This window comes from Chiloscyllium plagiosum, unplaced genomic scaffold, assembly GCF_037043375.1.
Source record: "Chiloscyllium plagiosum isolate Xiang-an unplaced genomic scaffold, Cpla_swu_hap1 HiC_scaffold_14, whole genome shotgun sequence".
Lineage (NCBI taxonomy): Eukaryota > Metazoa > Chordata > Chondrichthyes > Orectolobiformes > Hemiscylliidae > Chiloscyllium > Chiloscyllium plagiosum.
In genome coordinates this window covers 21,184,103-21,203,867 of record NW_028270152.1, presented here as the reverse complement: position 1 = coordinate 21,203,867, position 19,765 = coordinate 21,184,103, and the positions used below count along the sequence as shown (strand labels likewise).

The following is a 19,765-nucleotide window of genomic DNA, read 5'->3' as shown; positions in this document are numbered from 1 at the left end:
TCTGGCAGGAAGAGATTCTCATGGTCTACTTTGTCTGTACCTCTCATAATGTTGTATGCCATAATCAGATGACCCCTTAGCCTCCTCTGCTCCAAGGAAAATAAACCCAGCCTATTCGGTCTCTGCTCATGACTGAGACTTTTCATTCCGGCAACAACCTGATGATTGTCTTTGCACCCTCTTCAGTGCAATCACCTCCTTCTGATAATATGGCATCCAGTATTCCATCTGTGGCCTAATCAATGTTTTAAAAAGTTGCAACAAGATTTCTTTGCTCCTATATTCCATGCTCTGGCAAATGAAGGCAGGCATCAAATATGTCATCTTCACCACACTGTCTGCCTCTGCTGACACCTTCAGGAATCTATGGACTTCTCGGGATTAAATTCCATCTGCCATGGCTGTGCCCAATTTACCAGCTAATGAATATCAGACAGAAGCCTAAGACCATCTTCCTCACTATTAGCAACACCATCGATTCTCATGACATCTGAAAGCTGACTAATTATACCTTCAACATTCACAGTCAAGTCATTAATGTAAATAACAAACAGCAAGGGTCCCTGTAATGAACGCTGTGGTACACTGCTTCCCATTACAAAAATAGCCTTCCACCATCACTTTTGCTTTCTATTTGTAAGCCAATTTTGGATCCAGTTTGCCAACTTGCCTCAGATCCCGTAGGTTCTTAGTTTTGTGGGACCTTGTCAAAGGCCTTACTGAAGTCCATGTAAATCACATCAATATATTTAGTTATCTTTTCAAAAAGCTCAATTAAATTAGTTATACAGAATCTTCCCCTAACAAATCTATATGGACTATCCCTGATCAATCCTTGCCTTTCCAAATATTGATTTATCCTCTTCTTCAGAACTTTTTCCAATAACTTCCCTATCACTGACCTCAAATAACTGGTCTATAATTACCTGGCCTAATCCTATTTCCTTTCTTGAAAAAAGGAATCACATTAGCTATCCTCTAGTACTTCACCTGTGGCCAGCAAGGTATTAAATATTTTCACCAGGAACCCAACAAATTCCTCTCTTGCGTCCCCCATAGCAGTCAGGGATACATCTCATCAGGCCCTGGAGATTTATGCATCTTTATGCCTGTTAAAGCATCCAAAACTTCTTCATTATTAATCTTAACATGTTCTAGAATCTTACCATAGTGAATGCAGATGAGAAGTATTCATTTAAGATCTCATCCGCATCCATTGGCTCCACACACAACTTGCCCCTTTGGTTTCTAATAGGCCCAACCCTTCATCTGGTAATCCTCTTACTCTTAATATACCTATAAAAAGCCTTGGAGATTCTCTTGAACCCAACTAGTGAAGATATTTCATGGCCCCCTCCTGCCCTCCTCATTTCCTTTTAAAGCAAATCCCTGCACTTCCTATATTTTTGAAGGATCTCCCCTGTCTTTAATGCACAATACCTGACATATGCATCTTTTTTTTTCTTTACAAAACTCTCAGTATCCCTTGACATCCAGGGTTCCCTGGATCTACTGCCCTTGTACTTCATTCTTGGAGGAACACACTGGCCCTGAATTCTCACTATACTGCTTTAAAAGACTCCTACTTTCAAATGTAGACTTATATGCAAATTGCTGTTCCCAATCTATGTTTGCCAGACCCTGTCTAATGACATTGAAATCAGCCTTATTCCAGTTAGGTACCTAATTTCTGCACTATCCTTATCCCTTTTGATAATGACATTGAAACTGACATAATTGTGGTCACTATACACACTGAAACTTAAACTACTTGACTGATTTCATTCCCAAGGATTAGTCTAGCCCTGCCTCACATCTAGTATGACACAGTACAATGTACCGGCACAAAAAGATCTCCTGAACGTACTTTAAAATTTCCACCATATCTGAATCTTTCACACTAAGGTGATCCCAGTTAGTGTCAGGAAAATTCAAGCCCCCACATCCAGTCATGAATGATAGTGGACAATTTAACAACTTGGAGAAAGTGAGGACTGCAGATGCCGGAGATCAGAGCTGAAAAATGTGTTGCTGGAAAAGCGCAGCAGGTCAGGCAGCATCCAAGGAGCAGGAGAATCGACGTTTCGGGCATAAGCTTATGCCCGAAACATCGATTCTCCTGCTCCTTGGATGCTGCCTGACCTGCTGCGCTTTTCCAGCAACACATTTTTCAATTAAACAACTTGCACAAACATCCCCCATCCTCATATTCTTCTTTTATGGACTATTCCCATTGCTTTAAATGCTAAAATTTCTTCTTTGCTTTCATAATGACTTGGTCTACCTTCCAGATGTGATAATAGATTGAGATAGCTTTCTCAAGTGCTATATGAAAGCTTTCAAACGTTTTGCTGCTTAGTTGTTAGAGTCCTCTTTATTTGTTGACAATCTAAATTTTGCTCATCATCAAATTTTCTACTCTGACCACTAGTGTGCTCCTACATTATGATAACAAGTTGACAACGGACTCTTCCATTTAAATTTGCCTATAGCTCACCTGTGGCCATTAAACTCTAAATTGTGCCAAAGTAGTATATGTAGGCTTTTAGCTTCAGTTGGAAACCCTTAATTGTGATAGTCATATTTAACCACACTTAGTGACAGGCATATTTAACAGTCAGGCTTGCTGTTACTTATTAGGTTTTCAATCAAATCTGTGAACATTTTGGCTTATTGTTTTTTTTGTTATTCTTGGTACTGCCACAACATCAGAGTGTCCCTGTTCTCACTCAGGATTCTTTCCTTCTTGTTTCCAACTTTGCAGCTCTTCATTTTTCACATCTGTTCCCAACATGTTTTACAGTCAAATATTTGTGTTCATGTTTGGAAAAGTAGAAATCTTGGGGCCAGTTGAAGGGGCTTGAGGGTACTTGTGTACAAAACACATAAGCTAGCGCACAGCTGCAGCAGGTAATCAGGAAGGCTAATGAGATGTTGGTCCTTATTTCAAAAGGGTGTGAGTATAAGAGTAGGGAGGTCTGACTGCAACTGTAAAAATGCGCTGGTGAGGCCTATTTGAAGGACTGGGAGCTGTTTTGGTGCCCTAGTTTAGGGAGGGGTATTATTTAATTGGAGGCAGTTCAGAGAAGGTCATGAGGATGACCCCTGGTATGGAGGGATTGTCTTATGAGCAAAGGCTAAACGAGTTGGGATTCTACTCACTGTAGTTTAGAAGAAAGAGGTGATCTCATTGAAACATAAAGGATTCTTAAACGTCTTGACGGTAAATGCTGAGAGGATATTTTCTCTCATGGGAAAGCCTGGGACCAGGAGCTTAATCTCAGAATAAAGGGTTGCTAATTTAAGGCTGAGATAAGGAGGAATTTCTCTTATAAAGTTGTAAGACTTTTTATCTCCTTGCGACAGAAAGCTGTGGGGGCAGAGTCCTTGTATATATTTAAGGCTGAGATGGATAAATTCTTGATCGTAGGGGAATCAAGGGTTATAGAATAGGGCAGGAAAACGGACATGGGGACTGTAGATCAGCCATGATTCTATTGAGTGGCACAGCAGGCTTGAGGGGTGAAACAGCTATTGCTCTTTGGTCATGCTGTAATATTGGACAGTCTGCACCAATGTAATACTGTCACAGTTTGCCTGTAATACTTCTCACTCTTACTCTCCACATGCTGTATCTCTTAATTGCTCTTTTAACCTTCTATTCCACAGTATAAATGTCCCTGAATATAAGTATCTTTTGTTTCTCCATTAATTTGCTTCACTTCCAATTCTCACTGCAAATTTCGCTCCCTTCTCACCATTATTGCCTACATAACTCCTCACTTAACTTTCTACATTTAATTTGGAACTGCAGAGAAATATAGACATGCCGCCTTTGTTGATATCAGCCTGGAAGCACACCTTCTGTGCAGAATATTTCTTTCCTCAGAGAAACAAGTATAATCAGCTGGAAACTCTCCTTCTGATACCAATGATTTTTAAGATGGCCTCATTAGAATTATAGGCTCCCAGCCTGGGGCTGCTGGAGGGTTTTGGAGGCAGTCATCATTTCAAAATTGACAAGGAAGCTGCTGTTTTTTGCTTGTCAATTTTGTATATTTGTTTTGACATACAAAATCTTTGCCTTACAGCGGATGCCTTACTGCAGACACCCTACAGTTCAAGTTTGATTGATAATTCATACCGGACTCTAATTAATCTACAACCTCAGAAGAATAATCCATAATTGCATGTTCTCCACTCAGTCTGCTATTGCTGTTCTCTTTTGGACACAATTTGGTGGAATTGGTGACCATTGGCAAAGTCCCTCAGTGCAGGCTGATACAGAAGGTGAAGTCATATGGGATCCAGGGTGAGATGGTAAGATGGATGCAGAATTGGCTTGGTCATAGAAGGCAGTGAGTGGTGATGAAAAGGTATTTTTCTGACTAGACATCTGTGACCAATCATGTTCTGGAGGGATCCCTGTTGTTTGTAATACATATAAATGATTTTGAGGAGAATGTGTGTAATTTGATTATTAAGTTTGCAGATGACACAAAGATAAGGGGAGCTGCAGATCGAGAGGAGAATTGCCAGAAGTTAGAGCAGGAGACTTGGGTGGAGGGATGGCAGATGGAATTTAATCTAGACAAATGCAAGGTGATGCATTTTGGAAGGTCTAATGCAGGAGAGAAGTATACAGTATATGGCAGAAACCTGAGAAACATTAACATACAGAGGGATTTAGGCGTATGGGTTCAAAGTTTGCTGCAAGGAACAACATAAGTGGATAAGGTAGTCAAAAAGGTAAATGGAATGCTTGCCTTTACTGGTCGTGTTGCAGCTGTATAGAACTTTAGGTAGGCCACATTTGGAATATTGTGTACAGTTCTGGTTGCCACATTACCAGAAGGATGTAGAGGCTTTGGAGAGGGTACAGAAATGGTTTATCAGGATGTTGCCTAGTTTAGAGAGTATTGGCTATGAGGAGAGATTGAACAAATTTTGTTTGTTTGCACTGGAACATTGGAGGCTGAGGAATGACCTAATGGAGGTTTGCAAAATTATGACAGACATGGATAAAATAGATACTCAGAGTCTTTTTTCCAAGGTAGAAAGGTCAGGTATTAAAGGACATAGGTTTAGGATAAAAAGGGGGAAATGTTAAATACGTAAGTGGTGAATATTTTACACAGGGGGAGGTAAGTGCCTGGAATGAGCTGCCAGTGAAAGTGGTAGAAGCAGATCTAATAGCGATGTTTAAGAGGCATCTTGACAAGTACATAAATAGAGGGACACTGACCATGTAGAGGGAAAAGGTTTTTAGTTTAGAAAGGCGTTGTGTGTCGGCGTAGTCTTGGTGGGACAAAGGGCGTGTTCCTGTGCTGTCTTGTTCCTCATTCTTTGGCATGGGCCATTCTGCACAAATGAAATGTTCAATTTTTTACAAATACAGATGTGAACTATTACTGAGAAGTATAAGACCTAAAAAATAAAACACCCACCACTTGGTGCTTATGGTGCAAGAATTACGGGCGGCACGGTGGTTAGCACTGCTGCCTCGCAGCGCCAGAGACCCGGGTTCAATTCCCGACTCAGGCGACTGACTGTGTGGAGTTTGCACGTTCTCCCCGTGTCTGCGTGGGTTTCCTCCGGGTGCTCCGGTTTCCTCCCACAGTCCAAAGATGTGCAGGTCAGGTGAATTGGCCATGCTAAATTGCCCGTAGTGTTAGGTATAGTGGTAAATGTAGGGGTATGGGTGGGTTGCGCTTCGGCGGGTCGGTGTGGACTTGTTGGGCCGAAGGGCCTGTTTCCATACTGTAATGTAATCTAATCTAATCAATTGTGCCAATCTATACTCAATCCAGGCTTCAATTCAGAATGGTGCCCTTGACTGAGTGAACTCCACCAGAAATCCTCCTTGTGTTTGCTTTCCTGGAAATAAATGTACATCTGTTGGTGCAGGATTAAGTTCACCTGCTATCTCTCTTATGGTCAAGAAATGTACTGGCACATACTATCAACAGAAGGCATAATTGTTGTTAACTTTCACAAAAGTATCAGAGAGCACCTAAAGTTATAGAATCATATTCCCGCAAAGGTTGGGGAGAACCAGAAAAGGATATTCACAAATTTAAAAAGTGAAAAGTATCCAAACATTGTTAATTTTAATACTTTCCAATTACTTGATATTCAAACTAAATTGAAATTCCCTCCTACACCTGGTTACAGCAGGCCTCCATTGTCAGACCCTCACATTGTAATGCACTTGTTGCTTTGCCAAGAATTGAGATGCTGAAAAGATGAGAAAAAGACAGGATCCAAGACTTTGGTAAGATAAACAAAATGCAGTGTGCAGGATTCTCATTTACAATGCATCACTGATTGGCATCACCTCCGTAACCTGCAGGTTTGATGCTGATGAACTCTGATGAGCATTTCTGCTGGGTTGTGAGTGTGCAAATTCATACATCATCTCCAAACTTGCTGCCAAAAAGAAATATTATAAACTGGCATATTGGGAGGGAACTGACTTAACCAACTCATTGGTGCCCCAGAGCAAATTTCCAGTACAGTTTCCATTTACACCAGCTGTGTGTATTTGTCATTCCCTCAAGAGGCTTTCATCCCAGTGTTATCTCCCTAGTGTCACTGGGTAACTCATAATGATGTTTGCTTTGCCATCTGTTTTTCTTAGTCTATATGGAATTTATTCTCTATGAGCATTTCCATGTTTGATGCTACTACTTTTTAATTGATATGTAACAAACCCACTGTAACATAGTCTCTTTTGTTCAAAACGTTTTTCTTTCATTCATCACAAGATAGGGATATCATTGCATGTCTAGCATTTGTTGTCCTTCTGTAAATACCAGGAGAAGGTGGTAGCAAAACACCCCCTTGATTACAACTTTGTAGCTTGCTAGATAATTTTGGAAGGCACTTGAGAATAAGTTGTATTACTGTGGGTCTGGAGCCATATGTAAGTCAGACTGGTTAAGGGTCTCAGAATTAATTCGTGAAAGAACATAGCAAAACAAAAACAGAAATAGCTGGAGAAATTCAACAGGTCTGGCAGCATCAGGGGGGAGAAAGCAGAGTTAATGTATCAAGTCATGTTCAGAACTAATGAAGGTTCACAAGACCTTGCGTGGGTTGCCTATGGATGCTCCGGTTTGCTCCCACAATCCAAGGATGTGCAGGTCAGGTGAATTGGCCATGCTAAATTGCCCGTAGTGTTAGGTGCATTAGTCAGAGGGAAATGGGTCTGGGTGGGTTACTCTTCGGAGGGTTGGTGTGGACTTGTGTGGCCAAAGGGCCTGTTTCCACACTGTAGCGAATCTAATCTAATCTCAGACTTGAAATATTATCTCTGTTTTCTCTCCAAAGATGTTGCCAGACCTGCTGAGATTTTCCAGCAACTTCTGTTTTTGTTTTTTGCTGGAATGTCAAATAAGCTGGAGAATGAAGTAAATCTGGGGCAGGGGGGCATGTAGGATAGCTCTGGGACAATGTGAGATGGTGCTGATTGAGGGAGAGGCACTGAGTGTGAATCTCAGGATGTGGAGAAAGACAGCTGTCTGAGGAGCGTTGAACCCGTGGATTTGAAAACACGAAGGATGAAACTTCAGTTGGGAATCCATGTGGGGGTGAGTCTGAGCCGGAGGCAGTCCCTAAGGAGTGACATGTGGTTGTGGAAGCAATTTTTGACAAACACTTTGTCTGTGCACACTAATGGAATCAAATTAAATGTGAGAATATTGGGCCTGCAGTGTTGATTTCTAAATAATAAATAAATCCTTCCACTAATACTTTATTGTTTGCGTTCAATATAATGTTGGTGTACACTAAAATATTTAGTCATTCGAGTATAAAAGATCTATAAGGGAGTAAAAATAAATACATTAATAGTCAACTAGAACACCTGAGGCTATCGGAATTTAATTCCCTTATGTCTGATGGGGAATTTGTTTTATATTCATTTTTTAAATAATGTAAAAATTGCAAATAAAAAATGTTTGTTTCTTTCAATCACACTTTTAAAAGGCTTCATACCGTGCATATTTTTCTGTTGAGAATTTCACATTAAAAGGAATGCTTCACATTAATAATTAATTGTATTTCGGCCTTGTAGAACTCAATGATGGTTGGTCTGTAAAGTTTCTCAGTTTCTCATCTCAAGCAATTTATACAAAATTTGTATTCATTGGCATTGGGACTGGCAGAAATACTAGGAAAGTAGGAACTATACCATTGAGACCACCTTCTCCTAAAACATGTTTGACCAGTGCTCTGGCAAATTTTATAAGTAGGAGCTAAAGAAAAGGCTTTAAACAAAATAGTGGAGGGCAAGAGATCATGTGGGGGAGTTACGGCAATTTAAAAGGAAGCAACTAGGGAATATAGCAGGGTAGCCATTTGGATAATGATTATTAGAGAGTGACAGAAGGGACAGACCATTTAAATTTCAGAGTGCACCAGCAGATGCAGCTGCAGAATGAAAAACATGCTCAATGATACGGCTCTATATCTGAATGCGGTCGGCGTTTAAAACAAAATGTTAGCATCGATAGAAATAAATATTTATGACATTGCAGGAATGAAATTGCAAGATAACAAAGGCTGGGACCTGAACATTAAAGGGTATTTAAGTTTTTGGAATGACTAAAAGCTCAGAAAAGATGGTATGGTTCTGTTAATTAGAAGATCATTGATTCATGATCTTGTTTTGAAAGATCAAGAGATAGAGAAAAGAAGTAGGAATGGTATAAGGTCTCTTGTGGAAATAGTGTATAGACCTTCTAATCACACTGTAGGACAGAGTGTACAAGAAGAAATAACTGAGCTCTGTCATCATGGATTACTTTAACTTCCTTGTAGATTAGGCAAATTATTTTAGGAACAGTAGTCTGGAAACTGAGTTCATAGATTGTATTTAGGATGATTACTTCTTGCGGTACTTTATAAAGCCAATCTTAAAGAAGCCTATTCTGGACATGGTGATGTGCAATGACACTTGATTAATTAATAAACTGATAGTAAAGAAGCCGTTAGGTGGCAACGATTGTAACATGATAGAATTTCACATAGAGTTTGAAGATTAGAATGGTGGGGCAAAGACTAGTGTGTTAAACTTAGATGGAGGTAAGTATAAGGAAATGAAAACAGAGTTGACTTGTGAGATTTGTGACTACATTAAAAGGCAGGATATTAAAGATGCAGTGGCAACTTCAAAGGAGCTATTTAATAACTCTAAGCAAAACATTATCCCAATGAGAAAGAACAATTCTTTGAGAAGGATGCATTATCCATGGATAAATAAACAAGTTATGAATAGTTTCACATTGAAATAACTCTGTATAATTCTGCAAAGGTAAGTGCTGAGTCAGAAGATTGAACATTATTTAAGAACTGAAAAAGAATTGTAAATAGGCAGAAATTGGAGTATGAGAAAAGGCTAGCAAGAAATATAAAAGTAAAGATTGGAAGAGTATCTTACTTAAGCTACAAGTATTTTAAATGGTATTTCAAACAAAGCAAGGGTGATGTGAGAAACTACATTGTCACTCAGGGGTTTGAGAGGGTCGAGAGGGTAGAGAGGGTATGGAATGTGCTGCTTGGAAATGTGGTGGAGGAAGACAAACCTTAGTGCAGCAATCATCCTAAATGGAGAAGGGTAACTAAAGCTGATGTTTGTCTTGGGAATTTAAGGGGGGACAATAGCCTAGTGGTATTTTCAGTGGACTATTAAACAGAGATCCCAGGGACCTGGGTTATAATCTTGCTAAGGCAGATGGTGGAATTTGAATTTAATGGGGAATTTAAAAACCTGGAAGCAAGATTCTGACGATGACAAGAACCCATTGTCAATTGTGGGAAAAGTCCATCTGGTTCACTAATGTCCTTTAGAGAAGAAAACTACCATCTTTACCTGGTCTGGCTGACATGCAACTCCAGACCACAGCAATGGGGTTAACTTTTAAAACTGCCCTGTGGACGATTAGAAATGGGCAATAAATGCTGGCCTAGCCAGTGGCACTCTAATGCCATGAATGAATTTTTAAAAATTAATAATGGCAAACAAAGAAACAGTAAACATGATGAAAGGATTTTTTGTGACTGTCTTCACTAGAACACTGAGAAAATTTCCCAAAAATACAAGACCCAGGAAGGACCATCAAACACAACAAAACTCTCCAAGTGAGTGGTCAACATGCTAGAAATCAGGGGCCCTCATGATAAGGCAGAACACGAAATTTTGGTGGTTGGCACTCATAATTAAAGTCACTGGCTATTCAGTTAGTTAAAAACTACATAGTACCAGGTTATAGTCCAATAGGTTTATGTGGAAGTACAAGCTTTCAGAGTGCTGCTCCTTCATCAGGTAGCTAGTGGATCAGGATCTGGTGTTGTGAGATTTTTTAACTTTGTCTACCCCAGTCCAACATCGGCACCTCCACATCATATTGAGTTAGTGGTAGGGCCCTGGCGAGTGTTACTGAACAAAGAGTTCGAAGTGGAGTCACCGGTAGACAGGGTGGTGAAGAAGGTGTTTGGCATGCCTGCTTTCATTGGTCAGTCATTGAGTACAGAAGTTGGGATATCATGTTGCAGCTGCAGAGGACATTGGTGAGGCCACTTTTATAATACTGCGTACAATTCTGGTAGCCCCTCTATAGGAAAGATGTTAAACTTGAGAGGGTGCAAAAAAGATTTAAAAGGATGTTGCAGGGAGAGGCTGAAGAGACTGAAGCTTTTTTCCCTGGAGCATTAGAGGATGAGGTTGACCTTACAGTGCTTTATAAAATCCTTAGGGGCGTGGATAACGTGAAGAGCCTTGGATGGGGGAGTCCAAAGCTAGAGGGCATAGGTTTAAGGGGAGAGGGGAAAGATTTTTTAAAAATCTGAGGAATAACTTTTTCTCGGAGAAGGTGGTGAGTGTTTGGACTGAGAGAAATTGGTGGGGGCGGCTTCAATTACAACATTTAAAAGGCATCTGTGTGGGTTTATGAATAGGAACAGTTTAGAGGGATATGTGCTAAATGCTAGCAAATGGAACTAGGTCAGATTGTGGTGTCTGTTCGGTGCGGATGTGTTGGACCAAAGGTTCTGTTTCTGTGCTGTATGACTATATGACTCATGGATGGCATCTGGTGATATATTTTATAGTTATTTTATGGAGCTTTCTGTATTTTTAAAGAAAAATAATTTTTAATCAGCATTATCTTTGCTGCCATATTGCCTGTGGCCTTTTCATATTATGTTGTATCCCTGGAAGGTTTGTAATATACAAACAAATATTGATATTAGGCTTTTTGTGGTAGTAAACTATACTAAAACATTAAATATTCTCTGAGTTATGAATTATTTTCTATGATCTTTTATTTGTAGCCATGGAGGAACTAGATGGAGATGAAGTTCGGATTTCCTCTCGGGGGCGTATTGCAGAGCGTGACATTGTCCAGGTCTGTGATGGGTAAATATTTAACACAATAGTACAGGTCAAAATCAGTTCAACTTGAGAAAAGTATAGGCTAATGAATAAAAGTCAGCACAGATTTATTAAGCACTTGTTTTTTTGATAAACTTGATTAAATTCTTTGATGAAGTAATACAGGGGGTTGACAAAGGTGGTGCCTTTGTCGTGTATATGAACTGTTAATAGATTTCTGCTGAATAATAAGTTCACTATAAAAGTTTCATTTTGTGGGATTAATGGACAATGGCCGACTGGATACAAAGGGACAGAAACATGAAAATAATGGTGAAACATGAAAAATTCAAACTGGAGGGAACTCCACAGTGGTTGTCATAAAGGATTACTATTAATGCCAGTGTTCTTTTTGGTAACTATTAATGATCTGGACTTGGTTACTCAAAGCACTGTTTCAAAGTATGCAGATGTTATAAAACTCAGATAAGTAATAAACTAGGTGGACAGTAATAACAGAATTCAGGAAAGAATAGACATATGGTGAAATGGGCAGACACATGGCAGATAAAATTTAAGGCAGAGATGTGTTTTGGTAGGAAGATGAAAGAGAAGTAAGACACACTAAATGGTACTATTTTAAAGGGATGTGGGAACAGAGGGATTTGTTTGTACCTGAGCAAGTCTCTGAAAGAGCAAGACAGGTTCAGAAAGCTTTTAAAAATCTGGAATATCTGGCATTATTAACACAGTAGAAAGGCAAGGAAGTTATACAAAACCTTGTGGAACATTGATTAGACTTCAGCTTGAGTATTACATTCAGTTCCAAGTACTACATTTTAGAAAACATTTTACGTCCTTCGAGAGAGTGAAGTTGAAATGCATAGAAATGATGCCAGGACTTCAGTTATGTAGCAAAACTGGAGAAATTGGGGTTGTTCTCAAAGGATAGGAGGGTGAAAAAAATTGGATAGAAGCCTTTGGCATAATGGTGAAGCATATAAGGAAAAACAGTTTCCAGGGTCAAAAGCCTCACGAACAAGAGAATATAGATTGAAGGTTATTGACAAAAAAAAATTAGCGAACTGTGTGAGGAAGTTCTTTTTAACACAGTGAATTGGGATATCGATTGCATCATTTGATAGGATGATGCAAGTGGTAAAACTCAACAGTAAATTTCAAAAGAAGGATAGGCAAATAAAAATGACATGGCCATAGGGAAAGGTCAGTGGAATGAATGGGCTAGTTTTAGCATAGATACAGCACAGGCTGAATGCCACCCCCCCCCCCCCCCCCCCCACCCCCGTTCTGTATCCTTCTAGAATCCTTTGATAATAGGTGAGATATTCTTCCATTCAATAACACTGAGTTATTTGCATATTGTGTAACTGGTCACTGAGATTAGCGTCTTCGCTGGCTTCCACTCAGCCAAAGGAATGTTGAGAATTGCCTCAACCTGCATTAGAATTTCCAACACTCAAGTTGTTCGATCACTCCAGGAGTTGAAGATGAATCTCCAGAACACAGGGGACAAAAGCATTAATCTTCTTTGATCAGGTAGTACAACTATTGAAGTTTGTTATGACTGACCAGTTGACCTTCAAGTTGGCATTGGAAGGCAGTGAGTTGTGCAGCTGGAAATGCCGAGGGTGCAATGATGGGTGCTCCCCCCTTACCTGAGGCGTTGTGACTCTCAGTTAAACACCACTGGTTATCTCTGCCTAATGAGACAGCAGCCCTATGGTCTCATAGAACTATGGTAACTTTACATTTATTGGACAGAATAGGCACTTCAGCACTTGTCTGTACTGATAAAACAAAGTATGCAGCAGGAGACCCTATACTACCACTGATGCGTCAAATCGAATGGCAACACCAAATCTGTACGTAGTACAGGGCAAAGGGAATCAGAACATAGAACACAGACATAGAACAGTACAGCACAGAACATGCCCTTCGACCCTCGATGTTGCGCTGACCTGTGAACTAATCTAAGCCCATGCCCCTACACTATCCCATCATCATCCATATGCTTATTCAAGGACTATTTAAATGCCCCTAATGTGGCTGAGTTAACTACATTGGCAGGCAGGGCATTCCACGCCCTTACCAATCTCTGAATAAAGAACCAGCCTCTGACATCTGTCTTAAATCTATCACCCCTCAATTTGTAGCTATGCCCGCTCATACAAGTAGACGTCATCATTCTAGGAAAAAAATTCTCACTGTCCACACTATCTAATCCTCTGATCATCTTGTGTGTCTCTATTAAATCCCCTTTTAGCCTTCTTCTCTCCAATGAGAACAGACCTATGTTCCTCAGCCTTTCCTCATAAGACCTTCCCTTCAGACCAGGCAACATCCTGGTAAATCTCCTCTGCACCTTTTCCAATGCTTCCACATCCTTCCTGTAATAGGGCGACCAGAACTATACACAATATTCCAAGTGGATCCGCATTAGCTTTTTGTATAGTTGCAGCTTGACATCACGGCTCATGAACTCAATCCTTCTACCAATAAAACTTAACACACTGTATGCCTTCTTAACAGCACTATCAACTGAGGTGGCGACTTTCAGGGATCTATGTACATGGACACCAAGATCCCTCTGCACATCCACACTACTAAGAATCTTTCAATTGACCCAGTATTCTGCGTTCTTGTTGTAAATCACTTCACATTTATCTGCATTGAAATCCACTTGCCACCTCTGAGCCCAATTCTGCAGTTTATCCAAGTCCCCCTGCACCTGCAACATTCTTTCACACTGTCTGCCACTCTGCTGACTTTAGTGTCACCTGCAAACTTACTAATCCATCCACCTACACCTGCATCTAAGTCATTTATAAAAATGACAAACAGCCGAAGTCCCAAAACAGATCTTTGTAGCACACCATTAGTAACCGGACTCCAGGCTGAATATTTTCCATCAACCACCACTCGCTGCTTTCTTACAGAAAGCTAGTTTCTAATCTAAACTGCTAAATCACCCTCAATCCCATGCCTCCACATTTTCTCCAAAAGCTTATCAAAGGCTTTACTGAAGTCCATGTACACCACATCAACTGCCCTACCCTCATCTACATGCTTGGTCACTTTCTCAAAAAACTCAATGAGGTTTGTGAGACACAACCTGCCCTTGATGAAACCATGTTGACCATCTCCAATCAAATTGTTGCTTGCGAGATGATTATAAGTCCTATCTCTTATAATCCTTTCCAAAACTTTTCCGATAAAGAGACGTATGGCTCACTGGTCTATAATTACCTGGGTCATCTCTGCTGCCCTTCTTGAACAAGGGCACAACATTTGCAATCCTCCAGTCCTCTGGTACTAAACCTGCAGACAACGACAACTTAAAGATCAAAGCCAAAGGCTCCACCATCTTCTCCCTAGCTTCCCAGAGAATCATCGTACAATCCTAGGGGACTCATCTACTGTCACACCTTCTAGAATTGATAACATCTCCTCCTTACTAACCTCAATCCTTTCTAATCTAACAGCTTATATCTCCATCTTCTCCTCTACAATATTCTCCTTTTCCTGAGTGAAACCAGATGAGAAATATTCGTTTAGCACCTCTCCGATCTCCACAAGGTCCACACACAACTTCCCACTCCTGTCTTTGACTGGCCCTATTTCTACCCTAGTTATCCTTTTATTCCTCACATACCTATAGAAAGCTTTGGGGGTCTCCTTTATTCCACCTGCTAAAGACTGCTCATTCCCCTCCTTGCTCTTCTTAAATCTCTCTTTAAATCCTTCCTAACTAACCTGTAACTTTCCATCATCTTATCTGAACCATCTTGTCTCAACGTCACATAAGCCTCCCTCTTCCACTTAACAAGAGATACAATTTCTTTAGTAAACCACAGTTTCATTACCTTATCACTTCCTCCCTGCCTGACAGGGACATACCTATCAAAGACATGCAATATCTGTTCCTTAAATCAGCTCCACATTTCAATTGACCCCATTCCTTGCATTTTGCTACCCCATTCTATGCCTCCTAAGTCTTGACTAATCACATTATAATTGTCCTTCCCCCATCTGTAACTCTTGCCCCTTGGCATGTACCTATCCCTTCCCATCTCTAAACTAAACATAACCGAATTATGGTCACTCTCTCCAAAGTGCTCACGTATCACTGAATCAAACACCTGGCTTGGTTCATTACCAAGTACTAGATCAAGTGTGGCCCTCTTGTCGGCCCTTCGACATACTGCGTCAGGAAATACTCCTGGACAAAAACTGATCCATCCGATGTACTAGAGTAATAGCATTTCCAGTCAATGTTGGGAAAGTTAAAGCCCCCATAATAACCACCCTGTTCCTTTCACTCCAACCCAGAATCATTTTGCCAAAATCCCCTCCTTTGTGGAGGTCGATAAAAAAACTCCCAGTAGTGTGACCTCTCCTGTCCTGTTTCTAACCTCAGCCCATCCCACCTCAGTAGATGAGCCCTCGTCAGAAGTTTTTTCAGCCACCGTTGTACTGTCCTTAATGAACAAAAACACACCTCCCCCACTTTTACCACCTTCCCTGATCTTAATGGAAGATCTAAACCCTGGAACCTGCAACATCCATTTCTGACTCTGCTCTATCCATGTCTCTGAAGTGGCCACAACATCGAAGTCCCAGGTACATATTCATGCTGCAAGCTCACCTACCACATTCGGGATACTCCCTGGTGTTAAAGTAGACACACTTCAAACCAGCTTGCTGTTTGCCAGCACACTCCTGTGACTGTGAAATTCTGTCCATGTTCTCCCTACTCACATCTTCCTATGCACTGGAACTATACCACAGGTTCCCATCTCCCAGCTGAGCTAGTTTAAACCCACCCGACTACCACTAGCAAATTTTCCACCCAGGATATTACTACGCCTCTGGTTCAAGTGAAGACCATCCTGTTTGTAGAGGTCACACCTTCCCCAGAATGAGCCCCAGTTATCCATATGCCTGAAACCCTCCCTCCTGCACCATCCCTGCAGCCACGTGTTTAGCTGATATCTCTTCTTGTTCCTCGCCTCACTATCACATGGCACGGGTAACAAACCAGGGATAACAACTCTGTTTGTTCTAGCTCTCAGCTTCCACCCTAGCTCCCTGAAATCCTGCCTTACATCCCTAACGCTTTTTCTACCTATGTTGTTGTTACCTATGTGGACCATGACTTGGGGCTGGTCACCCTCTCCCTTCAGGACCCCAAAGACATGATCCGACACATCATGGACGCTGGCACCTGGGAGGCAACACACCAACTGTGAGTCTCTTTCGGTTCCAATTGACCTTCAATCTGACCCTCTAACTATTGAGTCCCCAATGACTAACACTCTCCTCTTTTCCCCCTTCCCTTCTGTGCAACAATGACAGACTCTGTGCCAGAGACCTTAACCCCAATGCATGCACCTGGTAATTCGTCCCCCTCCCCAACAATATCCAAAATGGTAAATTTATTTTCAGGGGAACGATCACAGGGGATCCTTGCACTGACTGTTTTCTTCCCCTTCTAACACTTACCTAGCTTTCTTCGTGCCTAGGAATAACTACTTCCCTGTAACTCTTATCTATCACAGACTCTGCCTCCTGAATGATCCAAAGTTCATCCAGCTCCCTCTCCAGTTCCCTAACGCGGTCTTGGAGGACTAAGAGTTGGGTGCACTTCCTGCAGATGTACTTGGATGGGACACTAATGGCGTCCCTCACCTCAAACATCATGCAGGAGGAACATACCTCTCCCCGCACTGTCATCTCTGCTAGTCCCCTTATGAGAAAGTAGAAAAGAAGAGAAGCTTACCTGATGTGTCCCTGGTGTTTAGGTTAGAGGAGGTGGATGGGTGGGAGGCCCTACAAGGGTAGGGTCTCAGATTTAGAAAACACTCACTTGTATAGCTGAGGAAAAAAGGACAAAAAATTCAATAGAACAATGATAGACTCTACATCCACATGGAGAAAGTGAGGGCTGCAGATGCTGGAGATCAGAGCTGGAAATGTGTTGCTGGAAAAGCGCAGCAGGTCAGGCAGCATCCAGGGAACAGGAAAATCGACAGGAGAATTCAGGAGAATTCCTGAAGAAGGGCTTATGCCCGAAACGTCGATTCTCCTGTTCCCTGGATGCTGCCTGACCTGCTGCGCTTTTCCAGCAACACATTTCCAGTCTACATCCACATGACCTTTCAGAAAATTTACATGTGCTGTATGATACACTAGTGGCAGCATCCTTACCTCTGTGGCTATGAACTCTCTTTCAGTTTGTCCCATTCCGGGATTATGTCGATCGATCTGGAAATCAGGTTTTGAGTATGGCACGTCTTGCAAAGGATGTTTTAGCAGAAATCCCAGACCAGCTGCTCTCCTACATGAAGTCAAGAGACATCAAGCCACGGCCGGCACCTCCCTCGTACATGTCTGCCTCACAACAATCATTCCACACGAGGATCTGAGGAAATCCACTCTCTCTTCGATCATTTATAGACTGCTTTTAATATAATTCCTATTGGAACTTATGTAAATGTGTGTGCGTGTGAGTGAGAGAAATGGACAAGCATTGAACATGTTTGCATTCCACTGTCGAGACAATGGCTATATTTATTCCAGCTGCTAATGTCATTGTTGTGTTCATGGTTAACTGAGTGGAGATAATGGAAACTTGCTGGATGAGATCCATCGATTTTGTCAGGTTTGTAGCTTTGTATCAACTACAGGCTCTCCTGCTCACCAGTCAGACAAAATGTCATTATGTGCTTTACTGGGTCCTGCCCTGAGCAGCTGAAAATTATCATTCTCCCATTCCCTAAAAGCTTGTAAATGCACTTTCAACATTTATCCAGTGTGATCTCGATATATGGTTTAATGCCAATGGTAGCAGTGACCATTGACAGTAACCATTATCACAATGAAAGACCAGAAACTGGGTTCTGTCATCAGTTTTTGAAGAAGAAACAATTAAAAATCTTATTCTGCTGTCTTGATAAATTAATAGTGACTTTGGACCTCATGAGATTCATGGATTCTGGAAAGCAGTAAAGTCTAACTTATGACAATGAATAATTCAGGTTTCCAAGCAAGTTAGTACTGACTTCAAACCTTGTAGACGAAACTTTTCCTTGTCTCTTCTGGAGGTCAACATAAAATGCACTAGCTGAGATTAACATTGTCCCTCTGCATAGCAATGCAACTTGAGCATGTATATGCACAGGTTGATCCAAATATACTGCACATATCGTGTGAAAGTAATCGTTAGTCAGCACTTTCATCCACATTCTGTGCTAACCCACATATGTTGTAATATTTTGTAACCCCAATACAGACTACATGTATCCATGTCTCTCTGTCTGTATAACCAACCACTGGATGATACATAAAAATAATACTGAGCTAACTTGCCTCTGGTTTACACCTCTTGCAGATTGTCAAGAACACTCACTCCTCATAGTGGGAAGATTCAATTATTCCTCTCTTTCCTCCAAAGTAGGAATTAGTCCACTCCATCACACACTTTGTTAACATGTATAATATTTAGGATGATGATAACTTTATATCTTAAGTTCTCTCTTCTCCAATTAGCTGCACCCTGACCCCAAGGGCAGACAGCTACCCTTCGCTCTTTATGAAAAAACCTGATTTATCAAAAACCCCTGGTTAACCCTTCTCACTCTGATGCCCTAAATATTAGAATCCTATAAGATGCAACATCACAGTACCACTTTTATAATCTCACTCCTACATGTACATAAGAACTGCAAAATGCTATCTGCCAATATTGTCTAACCTCAGCTTGTCTTTTCAAAGTTTCCTACAATAGATTCTTTGAATTTTGGCTTCTAAACATCCATGGTAGATAAATGCTTTTAGGGTCCATTTCTACTTCAGGACTATAATTCCGGGAGCATGCCGTTTGTGAATGGTTGCATGTTCCTATTCATGGAGATTGCATCACACTGCTACAGAACATTATGGTATGTACAGTTTGAACCTTCAGTATTGTCCTGCTCATAACACTGCTGTAAATCGGATCACAGGGTGAAATGAAAAATTGACCTGATAAAAGTGAAGCATAAGCCAAGCACTTTGTGATGTAGAACATCAATATAATGCCAATTCGAAGGTCATGCCAAATAATATGTGATTTTCATTAAGAACCTATTAAAAGATGTAAAGGAAAATTCAGCTTATTATCTGAAGTGTTTTTCCTCCCTTCCTTTCTTGAAGTGTTACAAAACCACAGAAATGCATTCTTCATTTGGAGAGCTAATGTTTCAAGTCCAGTAAGATACTTTTCAGAACTGAAGAAGAATCATACTGGACTTGAGAAGTTAATTCTGTTTCTCTTTCCACAGGTGCTGCCAGACCTGCTGACTACCTCCAGCAGATTCTGTGCTTGATTCA

The 19,765-nt window shown here is 40.9% G+C and overlaps 1 protein-coding gene across 1 annotated transcript in view; it reads left to right on the top strand.

Annotated features, from left to right (window-relative positions):
* LOC122558872 (copine-9-like) overlaps positions 1 to 19,536 on the top strand; it is a 405,261-nt gene extending 385,725 nt beyond the window's left edge. Inside the window, exons 19-20 of the mRNA XM_043707757.2 lie at positions 11,335 to 11,408; positions 17,629 to 19,536. Coding sequence (XP_043563692.1) covers positions 11,335 to 11,408; positions 17,629 to 17,820 — 266 coding nt within the window. The 3' untranslated portion in view covers positions 17,821 to 19,536. The remainder of the gene's footprint in view (positions 1 to 11,334; positions 11,409 to 17,628) is intronic.
* Positions 19,537 to 19,765: the final 229 nt, after the last annotated feature.